The sequence below is a fragment of the Marmota flaviventris genome, chromosome Y (genome assembly GCF_047511675.1).
Source record: "Marmota flaviventris isolate mMarFla1 chromosome Y, mMarFla1.hap1, whole genome shotgun sequence".
Classification (NCBI taxonomy): Eukaryota; Metazoa; Chordata; class Mammalia; order Rodentia; family Sciuridae; genus Marmota; species Marmota flaviventris.
This window is the reverse complement of record NC_092519.1, coordinates 13,489,611-13,504,396: the sequence shown is the minus strand read 5'-3', so window position 1 is coordinate 13,504,396 and position 14,786 is coordinate 13,489,611. Positions and strand designations below refer to the sequence as shown.

Below are 14,786 nucleotides of genomic sequence, written 5' to 3'. Positions count from 1 at the left end.
CTGACAAGTATATAAAAACAGAATATTCTGGAAAATTTTCGAGGACCTATTCTAAAATGTAGAACATATAAACTCTTATTATTATTATTATTTCCCGATCAATTCATTCTTAGCTCAGCCATTCTTTATATCAAAATATTTATAACAGAGAAAAATCACATGACATACGCCATATTTAGGCCTTTCAGATTTTCATAATTTTTAACAAAAATCCTGTTTCTCTACACTCTAAGCTTAAACAGACTTCATACATTCTTGAAATAGTTAAGGAATACAAGTAACTTCATAAAGTCTCACAAATAACTCTCTTAACTAAGAAATGATTTTTCCATTTTTTCAGGGGAGTTCACTTTTACCTTACATTAAGCCACAACTGAAAGCCAAAAGATTGTGTTCAATTTTTTATTTTAGTAAAATCAGAATAACACAGCACATGCAGTGCTAGCATCTAGAACTAATACAATAAGCAGTTACTAAATTTACAGTGACTTGAAGTTCAATATTTACATTCAGCAAGTTAAATCTATTCTTATTTACTGAAAATATGCTGGCTGACAAAACTGAATGTAAGAGTCACTGATTATGGCAATACACAAAGATAACCACATGTTTGAAGATTGCAAATATGCCAGACAATCACTTAAAACCAATACAAACAAAACTCAAGAGAACTTTTTGAGAATCAGTGTTTAAAAGTGTTTTCATTAATATCTTTAAGACAAGTATCAAAACCTTGGCATATTTTCATCTCACATTGCCAATTTTGTCAGAAAATTATAGCTACATTGCAAATGCCAGATCTGGTTAATTTGACTCAAGTTTAATAGGACTTAACATGAAAAGCTCACACTACCCCGAAATATATTATTATTTCACACATGGTGACATTCAACATTCAATTGCCAGTGTTTTTGTATTGTCTTTTGGTCAAGTTTCTTTAAACTTTCAAAGAATCACTTTTAGGCTTACAAAAATAAATATTTGTCAAAATGTTCAATAAATATTACACAAACTAGCAGCAAAAAGTTATCTAAAGTCTGTCATGTGCAAATAGTTTTCTTCTCATCTATCATTCTATGGTCCCAAATAAAATTTTAGAATCTAGTTCTTGACAAGCTGCTTTCAACAATCTCCAAGAGACAAAATAAGATTGGAAGTTTAAGGACTCGCACAGAAGACATATATATAAAATTCTCTGAATGTGCAATAAAATAAGTACTTTGTAAAAAGTTATGGGCAAAATGTACAAGAGTCTACACCTATATTAATTGAAATAGCACCGTAACAAATGTCCTTAATACTATCAAGTGCACCTACTACAGTAGTTTTAGAACAAGGCACAATACACTTGAAAATCTATTGCACTTTAAGAAATTTTTACCAACTTCTTATGCCACTTTCAAGATATACTTTTCTTAAAGGTCACTCTCCATTCTGGCCACAAAATTCTATGTGGGAGAGGCATTTTTAGAAGTGGACAACATCTTTGGCCAAATTTAGCATAAAGAGATTATAAATATAATGGAAACCTATGCAACTAAAAAAATAACTGAAACTGCACTATAAAGAATTAACACCTTGTGCAGTTTAGTACATATTTCCAACCTGTGAGATCTCAAGGATTTCAGTTTGTTATTCTACGATTTACAAAGTCTACAAGTGTAAGCCATTTTAACGTTTGTTTCAATGCAGCTGTTAATAGAGAAATATGAATCTGTATTAAAATAAAGCCTGCTGCATAATCCTTTCTGTTCACACGCTCTTGACCAAAAAACATCAACACTAGCATGCGTTAAAGACCAGAATCCAACAAAGCCGGTAATGAGGATTGGTCATTGACATGGTCAGCCATTCTACCATCTCAATTTTATTTATGGCAGGCATTAAAGAATATAATTAAATGAACCCTCCAAACAAACCTTTAAACTTTTCCTGTAATCATATGCCCACAGATGCCTAACTTAAAATTAATAACTGTCTAAACATTAAATAAGGAATTGTGTATTAAATGTTAACTTTCAAAAGAGTGCTTTCAAAAACATTTGGGTGTATTCATACAACACTTCTGATAATGCCTGGAATGGCTTCTTAAAAGAGTTTAAGGTTCCAAGTGCCTATCCAGGATAGAGTGAGCAAGTCACAACTTTAACTTAGTACAGTTTGCCACATTAGAAACTAATTATATTTTCATGTTTCTTCCCCCCAGTCTGCAAAGATGGAAATATCATTAACAGGCTACTACTATGTAATTTTTTTCTTTATCATTACATGTATGCATGAACTGATGATTCCTGTTAAGTTGTATCACACCCGTGTGCCAAGGTTTGATTGTAGCCCAAGTTCAGTAAATTTATTTGTCAAAAGAATTGATATCTTGAGCATTATTGAGTCAACAGGACATCAAAATAATAAGTTGTCTAAAGTTAAAGCCACAGTACATTAACAAATGATCCTCAGTCATAAAATTATAAATGCAATTTGGGGAGGGACTAAGCAGGAGGGGAGTTAATCCAAACTATAGCAACTAGATCTTCAAACCAACTTCTGAATAGGGCTGCTGGTTGTTCCTTTCTTCTTTTGACTTTGAGCTCCCTTGGAATTTTCAGGAGAATCACAGCTGGTAATGTACTGCAAAGTTCTTGAAGCTACACGATATAGTCTGGCTAAGTTACATGTGGTTTCCATATTAGCTTGTATGAAAGGGTGACTTTGCTGCAAAGCAGATTCAGTTGCCCCACCAGTCAACCCCCTGGGAGTTATAATTTCCTCCATATCCATCACTATTGTAGAAGCCTCCATAGCCACCTATCAAGAAATGTTTAAAGAGAGAAATTAAGTCATCCACTGTTAGTACCTTTCCCTTTTGCCTCAAGTACTTTGAAGAAAATCAAATGTTAGATTTAATTCTTTGGAAATTACAATTTCCCTAATAAATTATGCTTTTAAAAAGGTGACTAAGGGGGGGAAAAAGACCCCGCCCCCCAAAATTTAGTTACCTCCACCAAATCCTCTGTTACTGCCATGACCACCTCCACCACTGCAGCTGTTGCTTGCGCGATTACTACTAAAACCAGAATTGCTGGATCCACTACTTTGTCGGTAGTCTCTGGCACCAAATCCTCCACTGAATCTACTGTTGTAAGAAAAAAATAACATGTGGTGGCCTATGAGGATGAAATTCAGTTAAAATACCAACTCCTGTTTTCAATTTGTTTTTTTTTAAATTAAGCCCTACTATGTGTGATGATTATTCTTTGATGGGTATTTCCAAAAGCCTAAGCACTGAAGAGCTGACACTTTGCGTCATATTAACTTTTATAACTTTCCAAAATATTCTGGTTGTTGAATTATTTATTTAAGTTTAAGGTTAACATCTTAACGCATTATGTCCCATAGCCTTATAACTAAAACAGAATGGATCAATTAACTCAATCCTTTGGCCTTCAAACAAGGAATAAAGATCCCAAATAATGTGTACCTCTTTGAGCGTCCACGACTGCTACCTTTGTAATGGTGTTCATAAGCCATATTCTCCAACCAAGATGGCACTTCTTGTTTAGCTTCCACAAGAAGATCCAACAAATCCTTTGTGATATTTACATTTCTTTCATTAAAGAATGAGGTGGCAAGGCCTAAAGAATTTAAAATAAGTACCTGAAGGCTATGTCTTATAAATTAACTTTCTGTAGAAAATTAAAGTTACATAAAAAAGAAAAAATTCAAACGAACACCTTACCAAGGTTTCCAACACGTCCTGTACGGCCAATGCGGTGTACATATTCTTCAATATCACTTGGCAAATCAAAATTGATTACATGTTTCACATTTGAAATGTCTAGACCTCTTGCTGCCACCTGAAAAATAATATTCATTTAAAAGAAAGCAGCTGACAAGGTGGCATAGGCCTGTTATCCCAGCAGCTAGGAAGGCTGAGGCAAAGCCAGCCTTAGCAAAAGCAAGGGATTATGCAACTCAACATGAGGCCCTGTCTTTAAACAAAATGCACAATAAGGCTGGGATGTGGTAGAGTGCTCTCCCCTCGAAAGAAAGCAGTATTCAAACTATAAACTAGAAAATGAAGTATACGCACAGCTGTAGCTACTAGAATAGGGCTTTTCCCTGAGCGAAACTGATGAAGGGCCTCTTCTCTATCTCTCTGAGATCGGTCTCCATGAATACTGGTACATGCATATCCTTCGTGGTATAAGAAATCCTCTAGTGAATCTGCACCCTTTTTGGTCTCCACAAACACTAAAGTCAGTGAATTCTTGCCTGAAAAATAGGAAGGTTCTGTTTACTAATAGGCTGGACATCAATGCTTATGCCAAATATTAAATAGTTTAATTCTTGTATTTACTTAAAAAGAGGTGCAAGTACTATCAGAAGAGCCAAAGAGACTCTCCTTTTACCTAGCTGATGCTAGGATTCATAATTTCACCTGTTGCATTTAAGAGATCAAGTAGAAATGACCGTTTGTCTGCCTCTTCTACCCAAACCACTTTCTGTGTGATGTTCTCAGAAGTAGAGCCTACTCTGCCTACAGCCAGGAAGATATATTCATCCAAGAAGTCACGGGCAAGCATCTGAAAAAAAAAAAAAAAATATATATATATATATATATATATATGTATCCATTCTAAACATAAATTACAAAATCCAGAAATGCTAATATTCTATTAAGAAAAATAAATGCAGCTTCAAACAGTACCTGTATCTCCTTAGGAAAAGTAGCACTAAACATCATAGTGTGGCGAACACCCTTTGGTGGCATAGTATCTTGTTCAACTATACGACGTATTTGAGGTTCGAATCCCATATCTAGCATCCTATCAGCTTCATCCAACACTAAATACCTATTAATGAAAATAATTCAGTTGATGTGAAAAATAATTTTTTTGCCTCTGCTGAAAAGACATTGAGTAAATGTTGTGTCTAAAATTAACTATGCCAACAGCCAGGGACCAGGGCACACATCTGAATGTACCCAGGCAGGTTTCAGGTGAACCTCACAGTAACTTAGCAAGATTCTATTTCAAATTGAGAAATAAAAGGACTAGATATATAGGTTCAGTAATAGAACATTTCTGGGTCTAATCCAAGTGTGTGTGGGAGATCTCACTGTGCTAATTAAAACATACTTTCTAAGCTCTAATTTTAAACCTTAGTTATTTTTTGTCTATCGTAACAGACTACCCCAATTTATAAAAGTTAACATACTTGCAGAAGTCTAATCCAATTTTTCCTCTTTCCATCATATCCACTAGACGTCCTGGAGTGGCTACTAACAAATGGCATCCACGTTCTAAGTCCCGAATCTGCTGACCAATATCAGCACCACCATAAACTACACAAGGACGAACTCTAGACCTATATGAAAACTATAAGCAAAAAATTCATTAGTCATAAAAATATCATTAGAGGGGCTGGGATGTGGCTCAAGCTGTATTGCGCTCGCCTGGCGTGCGTGCGGCCCGGGTTCGATCCTCAGCACCACATACAAACAAAGATGTTGTGTCCGCCGAAAACTAATAAATAAGTATTTAAAAAAAAAAAATATATCATTAGAATTGATGAAAAAGGCAATAATTAACTAAAATACAAACTCACTTTTCTGGCTTCCTCGTAGATCTGTACAGCCAATTCTCTTGTTGGGGCTAACACCAAGGAAATTGGGTATTGTTTGCGACGCCCATATCTTCCGTTTTCCTAAGACAGTAGTATAGCTTTCAACTTTAAGTCCCCAAACTTTAGCTCTACTTCATCAGAGTAAAATTCCCTGTAATTTTAATGACACCTAAAAATGGTTTTTGCTTAGAGAGTTCCACAACTATTTACAAAACTTTTTTTAAGCATAAATTCATTATTTTATAAAAAAGACTACCTTCACGGCCTTCAAGGCCTCTCCTGGACCATCTGTATATATCTGACTTAAGATGGGTAGAAGAAATGCTGCAGTTTTTCCAGATCCTGTTAAGAAAACACTGACTTATTAATTGTTAATATTATGGCTGTATTTACATTTTTTTTTAGTTTACCAGTTTATGACTTAACATTTCCTATTACACTTTATCTTTCTGCCACTACAAAAAAAAAAAAAAAAAAAAAAAAAATCTCTGCTGTAGCACTACTAACAATTTGCTATAGGCAAAAAAAGATGGCCTGATTAAAAAAAGTAGTTTCATCTTACAATCTCAGAAATGTTAAGAGAAAAAGATATATCTTACCAATCTTCACTTATCTCAAAATCATACTAAACAAAGGACTTGGGCTTCTTCATATAAAATACTTCCCATAAAAGATCAAGTCCAATTTAGACATTAATGCTTTAATCAAGTAAGCTTACCTGTTTGAGCACAAGCCATTAAGTCTCTTTTTTCTTTGATAATAGGAATAGCATGTTTTTGCACTGGAGTAGGACGAGTGTAACGGGTAAGCTCAATGTTCCCCATGATAATTTCTCCCATTTCAATATCACTGAACTGTTAAAGAAATCCAACCAGGTCAATCAAATACAACCAGCAACACTATACCTACTACATTTTTAAATATACTAATATAAGAAAGCCACCATTTATGCTTTTCATATGCTTTACACATCTACAGAGTGGTAACCATCAACGTATAATTTTTCATAACCTATTTAAACTCAAACAAAAAAACTTACACTTTCAATATGTGGAGGGCAGTTATTGCCTGTTGCCTCTACTGGTATATCATCATATTTCTCAAAGTTAATCCCAGTGTTACCTCCAGAGAAGAGTTCCCTAAAATCAAATTGTTATCACATAAATGTTACAGCATGTAATGAGTTTCATGACAATTAGCATACATTTCAAAAACTTACTGTTCTAAGCGTTCACTTGGTGGAAGTGGTTTTGACCAATTATCTTCATCTGATTTATCACACCAACGACTTCGCTCAAATTTGCCAAACCCAGTTCTGTCACCACGACTGCCCATACCATTATAGTCACTCCGTCCTCGGTCATCAAATCTGAACAGTATGAGCACAGTATGAGCACATTTATCACTCAAGAGAAGTATTTGTACTAGTAGTTAAATTATTGAATATAAGTTCCCTTAGGTATGTCAAAACTTACAACTCAGGTCATCTTTTGTAAAATAAAGCCCTCTAGCTAACCACTGCTAATATGAAACTATATCTTCACTTGAAAAAAATTAATAGTTTTGTGAAATTCACTGCTGAAATAAGACTTCACATAGGACTAAACACAACTATTAGGTTCTTTGAAAAAATGAATCAAATTAAGATTCCTGGGTAACTACTTTATGTTTACATTAGTTAAAAAAAAAAAAAAAAAAATTTTACCTTCCTCTTGATCCACTTCCACGTTCACTGAAATAACTTGGCTTTCCTCTTGAATCACGAGACCCAAAACTGCTGTATGCATCCTTATCTTTACTACAACTCCACCCTGAACTGTTCTTATCATAGTATCCTTCAAGAAAAATACTAATATTAGAAAATAACAATATTTTATGATTTCCATTTTCCCAAATATATAGCTCTTCATGGACACAGCCTTCCTTTCTCTGATCCTTGTGGGATCAAAGGTCAGGGGTCCCACAATTTTTACCATCTTAAATTCTCTTGTCCTCCAGAAATTGTTATATTAACCGAAGTAATTTCATGGTTAAATAATGTTCTAAGTGAATGTAACTTCTAAGAGACTAACAACTCACATTTAACACTACTATTACACTAGTGCTGTTATTATAGCATCCCTACAAATATTTCAGTTTGCATTTACAAAGTGTAAATTTTATGCACCTAAAACATGAGTTTAATCAATTATTTTTTAAGACTTTGGCAAGCTTTAAAACTTATTTTAAAACTAGGCTTATCTATTAAGAGTGATTTCAGGGCTGGGGTTGGGGCTCCATGTTTGAGTTCAATCCTGTTACCTCCTACCCGTATTACAGGTTTTGGTGTGGTGGCTCATAGCTGTAGGCACCATTTCAAAGCCAGCCTCAGCAACATTTAGCAAAGAAAAGAAATCTAAGAAACATTAGCAAGTCCCTCTCTCAAAATTTAAAAAAGGGTTAGAGATATGGCTCAGTGGTAAAGTGAGTTGTATCTCCAGAGTGTGCCCTCCCCATCCCCACGTGACTTCAAATACCTCTATTAAATCTTTTAAGCTCACAGGGGGACAGGCTAAAGCTAACTAGATAAAAAAGCCAGAAATGCTGTACTAATGCTGTTTTAAACATAATACACCGAATCTATAATTCATATTTTGGGACAGTTCCAGCTAACCAAATGTTAGCTCAGGAACAGTTACCTGGAAAAAAGCTTTAGATATATAACCAACCAGAAATAATCTGTTTGATGTAACAGTAAAGAGAATTTCGCCCATTTTGTGTGTGTGTGTGTAATGGTGAAAAATGAACTTGATGATTCCAAGTACTTTGGTACACGTTCACTGAAAGAACCTGGAAATTTTAACATCAACGTAAAAAACAATCTGGCTTCATTTAGTAACATCGAAAAAAATAGATCAAATGAGGAATTTCAATGTGATCAGCTCTGCTCTATTAGACTGTTAGGTGGCCTTTATAAATGCATAAGCAGTCCGGTTAAAAAATGTACACTGAATTATAAAATTTAACTGCAGGCAAAGGATAGCTTAACATCAAGAGCAAATCAGATTTTTCCACCAAGGAATACTACATTAGAAAACTTATAACTCACAAAAGCACCCTACTAACATTTCTTAATCCAACTGAAGTTTTTTCAAAAGTTAATTTCACAGTGAGGCATAACGTGGCTATTTCAATTTAACAGAAATAGTAGGTGGTATAATGGTTACCAGGCTATATTCATGAACTGTCAAATTCTAAGAGTCCAACAATACTGTATCACCTTTATAAAGTTGATGAGAAGCAGGTACACTTGGAAATAAAACAGAAATCAACCTTATTGCTGACTAATTTCCATGGAGACAGATAATAAAACATAAACTCATGGCAAAACAAACAAAAAGCTCAACTAGTTGAAAGCTTAAACTTAATCATGCATTTTATAGTTTCAAAGAAATATTTATGGTTTCTTTTACTATAAGTTCTAAAATACTGCCACTCCTTTTAAAGTACTTAATGTTCCTGGGATGCAATTCCAGCCAGATAAATCCTAAACAATAAAGAATACCCATAATGAAAAAAATTCTGCAGTCATTGTGAAAATAAAACAAATATCATTAGTTAAGTAATCTTCTGATTAAACAATATAAAGACATGTATAATGCAATAGAAAGGAAACCCAGACATAGGTTAATTGTCTTCTCTAACCTCTCAGTATTCTACCCCTGACCTTCTATCACAATCTTCTTTCTTTCAACTTTAATATTTTGCATTCCCTCCAATTTCAGATCACCCCTTCTGATTATTTGCTACTCAAGACTATCACTCCCACAATATTTTTTTGTATGTATCTGTCTATAGGACAAAGTTCATAATACAAGTTTTTAAGACATTAAAAAAAAAGTCTTTCAAAAAGAAATTGTTCAGGCAAAGAGCTAAGAACTGGCAAATCTATCTAACCTGAGTGTGGCCAAATTATAATGCTCCAACTATTAGCTACTTTGCAAAACCTGCACTTTCATTATAGCATCATAAAGTTTGTTTTTCATACTAGGACGGGTCCTAAAATTACACATTCCAAACAGTGTTATTATGTTTACAAATAGATTAAATAATAGAGTGATGAAAACTGTCCATAGAGTCTTTGAGCTTAAAGTCTGTCAAAAGAAAATAAAAATTAAGGGACATTTCCAAAGATAGGAAGTTCTAGTTTCTGAATACAGGACTGATCTAACAAGTACAAAAAAAGAAATTTCTTAAGTAATTTTGTTTTCCTCTATGTTCTGGGTATCTTCTAAGAGCAAAAGATCCAGAAAATTTCGTAATCACCTACCTTTAGATGCTTCTTTGTTTCTTAAATGAGGAGGTATATAGCGCCCTTCTAAAAAAAGAGAAAACTACTATTGAAAGCCCTTTATAATCTCCAAGATATAACTTTTTATGGAAATATCAATTACCCTGAATGGTGCTTAAAGTTTTACCTGGACATATGAACACCATACATAATCACACATCATACATAAAACTAGGGAAAAAAATTATTTGATAAAATTACATATTTTAATTTTAAAATTTCTAAAATAAGTCAACAGACTAGTTGATGGGTAAGCAAGCAAATGATTAAACAAAAAACCTCCCACTATTTTCAAAGGAATGTTGTTGAATTTAATGTGACCCCCAAAGATCAGAACTTAGTTTTATCACTACATCTCGGGTTTCACTGTGGTAAATTTAGGTTGCAGCGTATAGCTTATAAGTATACAACTTCTGTAATTGGTTTATTACAATTCAGGAGAGGAAGAACATACTCTACCCTCTTTATAATTGAGACATAAATTTTCTAAAACATGTGTATTACATTAGTAATACTTAACTGTTTTAAGCCTGAAAGAATCACTCTTTGTCATTCAGATGTGCCACAATAATTCACATTTAATACAATAAAAATTTAAAGTATAAAATTAAATTTGAAATTGGTTAACAGAAATTTCTGATATAAATACTATATTTTTAAAAATTTACTTACTGCTACTGCTTGCTGTACTTCCTCCTCCACCCTGATTATCAGAGGAGTTCAGGTCTAAACCAGCAAACTGAAAAAGAAATGTTTATGTCTCACACATTTACATACCAAAAATTAAGATAAAAAAAATCATTGTCACAATTGCAAACCAGAAGTCCTACATTTCAGTTCTGATCCTACACTATTTACTATGTAAGTCTGCCTCCTAAGGTTTGAAGAACATTCTGAAATCTACAAAGTTTAATGATGGCAAGTGGCTTCATCTAAAAAAAAAATGTCTATTTTCAATTGTAAAAGCACTTAATTCATCAGAATATTAACTTAATTTCTCAGCAATTATAATTTATTTTGATTCTTTCTGAGGAATTAAACCGGCTGTTTCTACTTGATATTGTCATTTTTTTGGTACACGATTTTGAACTCAGGGGCAACTCAACCTCTGAGCCACATTCCCAGCCCTATTTCATATTTTATTCAGAGACAAGGTATCTCACAGAGTTGTTTAGTGCCTTGCTACTGCTGAGGCTGGCTTGCTTCGTTTTGTGGTACTGGGGATTGAACCCAGGGCCTTGTTTATGGGAGGCAAGCACTCTACTAACTGAGCTATGACCCCAGCCCCTGAGGGTAGCTTTGAATTTGCGATCCTACTGCCTCAGCATCCAGAGCTACTGGGATTACAGGCAGGCGCCAGCTTTCTACTTGGTATTATTTTAAAGGGGGGGGGGGGAAGAGTCCACATTAGGGCAATTTGAGGATTCCGTAATTTCTTCACACAGAAAAGGAATTACTTTCAATTTGGAATTCCTAAGCACGAAAAATAAACCAACCAACAACAATGTGGTGACTGCAGTTATTTAAAACTTTACATTCTGAGCCAGCGCGGTGGGCGCACACCTGTAATCCCAGAGACAAGGGAGGCTGAGGTAGGAGGATGGCGAGTTCAAAGCCAGCCTCAGCAACGGGGAGGTGCAACTTAGTGAGACACTGTCTCTAAAATACAAAATGGGGCTGGGGATGTGGCTCAGTGGTCGAGTACCCCTGAGTTCAATCCCCGGAGCCAAAAGCAAACAAACAATAACTCAAGAACAAAAAACAAAACAAACAAACAAAAATCCCTGACACATGCTTTTAAAAAAACGTTAGGCCCTGTTTAATTTCAACTTCTCTTTACACTGACAAATTTCAAAGCAGAATAAAGCTTATTTGCCTTTAATGAATTAATAATGCCTTACTCAAAACTGGTTCGAAGAGAAAAACTATATACAAAATAATCCATACAAAGAAATTACAACAGCACCTATTTGCACAGGTCATTTCCTATAGCACGTAAGTGCTGTATTAAAAGTTCAAGCCGCTAAGTGGCATATGCTTGTAATCCCAGCAACAGGGAGGCTAAGGTAGGAGGATCTCGAGTTCAAAGCCAGTCTCAGGAACAGCGAAGCACTGAGCAACTCAGTGAGACCCTGTCTCAGAATAAAATACCAAAATAGGGCTGGGGATGTGGCTCAGAGGTTGAGTGCCTGAGTTCAACCTACATTCGAAAAGTTACGTGCATCACCAAGAAATTACACTTAAACATTAGAAAATTCCCAAGTCGATTTATTCTAGAGACTCTGGAAATCGTTAATCAAGATTTATACTCCCTTGGGGCTGGGGATATAGCTCAGTCGGTAGAATGCTTGTCTCCCACGCAAAAAGGCCTCGGGTTCAATCCAACATCACACACCAGCCCAGCATGGTGGCGCACACCTGTAATCTCAATGGCTCAGGAGGCTCAGGCAGGAGATTCGAACCCAGCCTCAGCGTTGGTGAGCAATGAGCAACACAACCAGACCCTATGTCTAAATAATATACAAAATCGGGCCGGGGATGACGTTGCTTAGTGGTCGAGTGCCGGAATCCCCGGTACCACACCCCCCCCCCCCGCCAAAAGACAAAATAACAAAAACCAAAAACAAACACCCCTCCCCAAAGATGAGATCAATTCCCTCACATTACATACAATCATTACAACTTAAAAAAATCAATCAGCATTGACTGAATCGGGAGACAAAACTTTAAACTGTCCAAATAACTTAAGGGCCGCTCCGAACAAAATTACAGGAACAAGAACCTTCTAGACACGAAAACAGCGCTTCCGCGCCACCACCAATACCTCAAAAGAATAGCTATTCTACTTTAAAAAGTGTAGGCTCTGGCTAGTCACCGATTTCAAGGTCCTCCTCAGACATACAATATTAACAAAACTGCCATGCAGAGAGTTGATTACAGTGACCAGATGTTCTTCCCTCAGGCCGACCCTTAACCTAAGAACACATACTACATTCGATTCCCTAACAACCCAGATGTCTACCCGCTGGCGTCCAACCTCCATTATTCCCAGGCACCGATCAAGAGAAGCACGAGGCGGCCATTCTTCCCTCCCCTCCTACTATTCCCTTCCGGCTCTTGTGCGTCACAAAACTTTCCACTCCGGAAATGAGGCCTCATCATTATTTAAGGCAACTAGATGGGGACCACCGGAGAATAATTATTAAACACCAGATACCCAATTCTTTAAACTTTTGTTACAGATTTTACCTTACCCCACCAATCAAGCCTACAAAAGGTCAAAAGAACCGCCCAACTGTGCTACCCTACACAAAGGCCATCGCCATTTCACAAGCGAAGGCCCCTCCTCCCGCCACTACATTCTGTGGCAGGCCTTAGTTCTTTTTCCGCTTACGCACCAACGACACAGAATCGTCCAAATCAGTCACCCAGTGAAAGCCAAACCTTTCAGGACAAAAAAAGGCCGCGTTCTGCGCAACAACACTATCACAAACTAGTCAAAACTCGCACCTGCGCGTTTCTGAGGTCTCGCGCTTGCAACGACACAAGCTGCCATTACACGCGACAGGGTACAATACCTCAGGCCAGTACCAGTAACAATCAACATTACCGTTACAGTCCTTACCCATGTTTTAAATCGCTTCTTCTCCCGTTCCCATCACCCCGAAAAACTAGAACCCGGGAAAAAAATAAAAAGTCGTCAGCACTACGCTGTAAGCCAAATTAAACCAAAAGTAGTAAGTCTAAAAAAGCAGCCTCATTAAGTCATTTCAGCTCACCTGCTGGTCCAGCCCAAGCGTATTTTCCACCGCCACATGACTCATCCCTGAAGAAAACCGAGAACTCGGGATCTCCCACAGCAGACGTAATTACACCCTCCTATTTAACCTCTCACAGGGAACTACAGCTCTGAAGTACACAGCTTCGCTACACCCGTAATATACCTACTCCGATGGCTTTACGTCAACACGCAGGACGTGCGTGCACCTCGTTCCGCACACCACCAACCCCTTTATTGCTACCGTTACTTCCGCTTCGCTAGCTTGCGTTCGTTTAGTCATAACCTCGCGGTATCTTCTTTTTACTCTCGTCCAATGCACAGAGATCGCGAGATCTTCTCCCCCCCACCCCGCCCTCCCCCCTTCTCCTACCAAAGCTCGAAATTCGGGGAACTAGTGAAACTTCAGCCTTTCTCCAGATTGGTGGTTTTACGCATAGTGGCAACGTGCCACTTCCCTCCTCCTCCCCCCACGCAACCCCTCGTTCCCTGCTTTTTTTTTTTTCCCCTAAACGCTTTCTTGTCAAGTTCACTTTCGCCAATCCGAAGTTTTGTAAAATTTCTCCGTATTATCTTCTTCCTTTTGGAAACGTCACCGAAGTCGGAACTAGTGGGAAAAAAACCTGAAGCCAAAAGGACTTAGGGTCAAGTGACCACAGGTGTCGGGCGCAGTGTCCATTTCGCGGGGTAGTAACAATGGCTTGAATCTTCTAGCTGGAGACGCAAAAGAGGTGGGTAGGAATACTGCAGAAGGTGGATAGTGATCTGGTGGGTGAAAACGGGGAGTTTGCAGTACGTGCTAGCAGCCGATGCTTCCCGGTTTGAGTGATTTAAGTTGTTCCCGGCCCGAGATCTCGAGTGTTTCCTAGCGGCGCTTGAGCGCTGCTAGCAGGCGAGGCCACCGCCTCCTGCAGTGAAGAAACAATGAAATTATGTTAACGTGAGTGACGCCGGTGTAGGCGTATTTTCCTGGTGACCTCAGCGGGTCCTTAGGCCACCTACTTTAAGATGCCTTGTAAATTGTCCAACTTATTCTGGCTGGTTGCCAAGGTG

At 37.0% G+C, this 14,786-nt stretch overlaps 1 protein-coding gene across 2 annotated transcripts; it reads right to left on the bottom strand.

The window, feature by feature from the left end:
- Positions 1–388: 388 nt before the first annotated feature.
- Positions 389–13,976, bottom strand: LOC139703469 (ATP-dependent RNA helicase DDX3X-like). Of its 2 annotated transcripts, none has more exons than XM_071606941.1 (17): positions 13,735–13,976; positions 10,628–10,694; positions 9,935–9,982; positions 7,331–7,460; positions 6,845–6,994; positions 6,665–6,764; positions 6,344–6,479; positions 5,882–5,967; positions 5,608–5,706; positions 5,218–5,378; positions 4,709–4,853; positions 4,439–4,583; positions 4,091–4,272; positions 3,737–3,854; positions 3,479–3,632; positions 2,997–3,133; positions 389–2,805 (listed from the first exon to the last, which is right to left on the bottom strand). In XM_071606941.1, the coding sequence occupies exons 1-17, from the start codon at positions 13,777–13,779 to the stop codon at positions 2,726–2,728; spliced, it is 1,983 nt and encodes a 660-aa protein (XP_071463042.1). In that variant the 5' UTR covers positions 13,780–13,976; the 3' UTR covers positions 389–2,725. The 2 variants fall into 2 exon arrangements, with proteins under 2 accessions (XP_071463042.1, XP_071463043.1); XM_071606942.1 differs by lacking the exon at positions 13,735–13,976 and adding an exon at positions 12,993–13,061.
- Between the last annotated feature and the right edge of the window lie 810 nt (positions 13,977–14,786).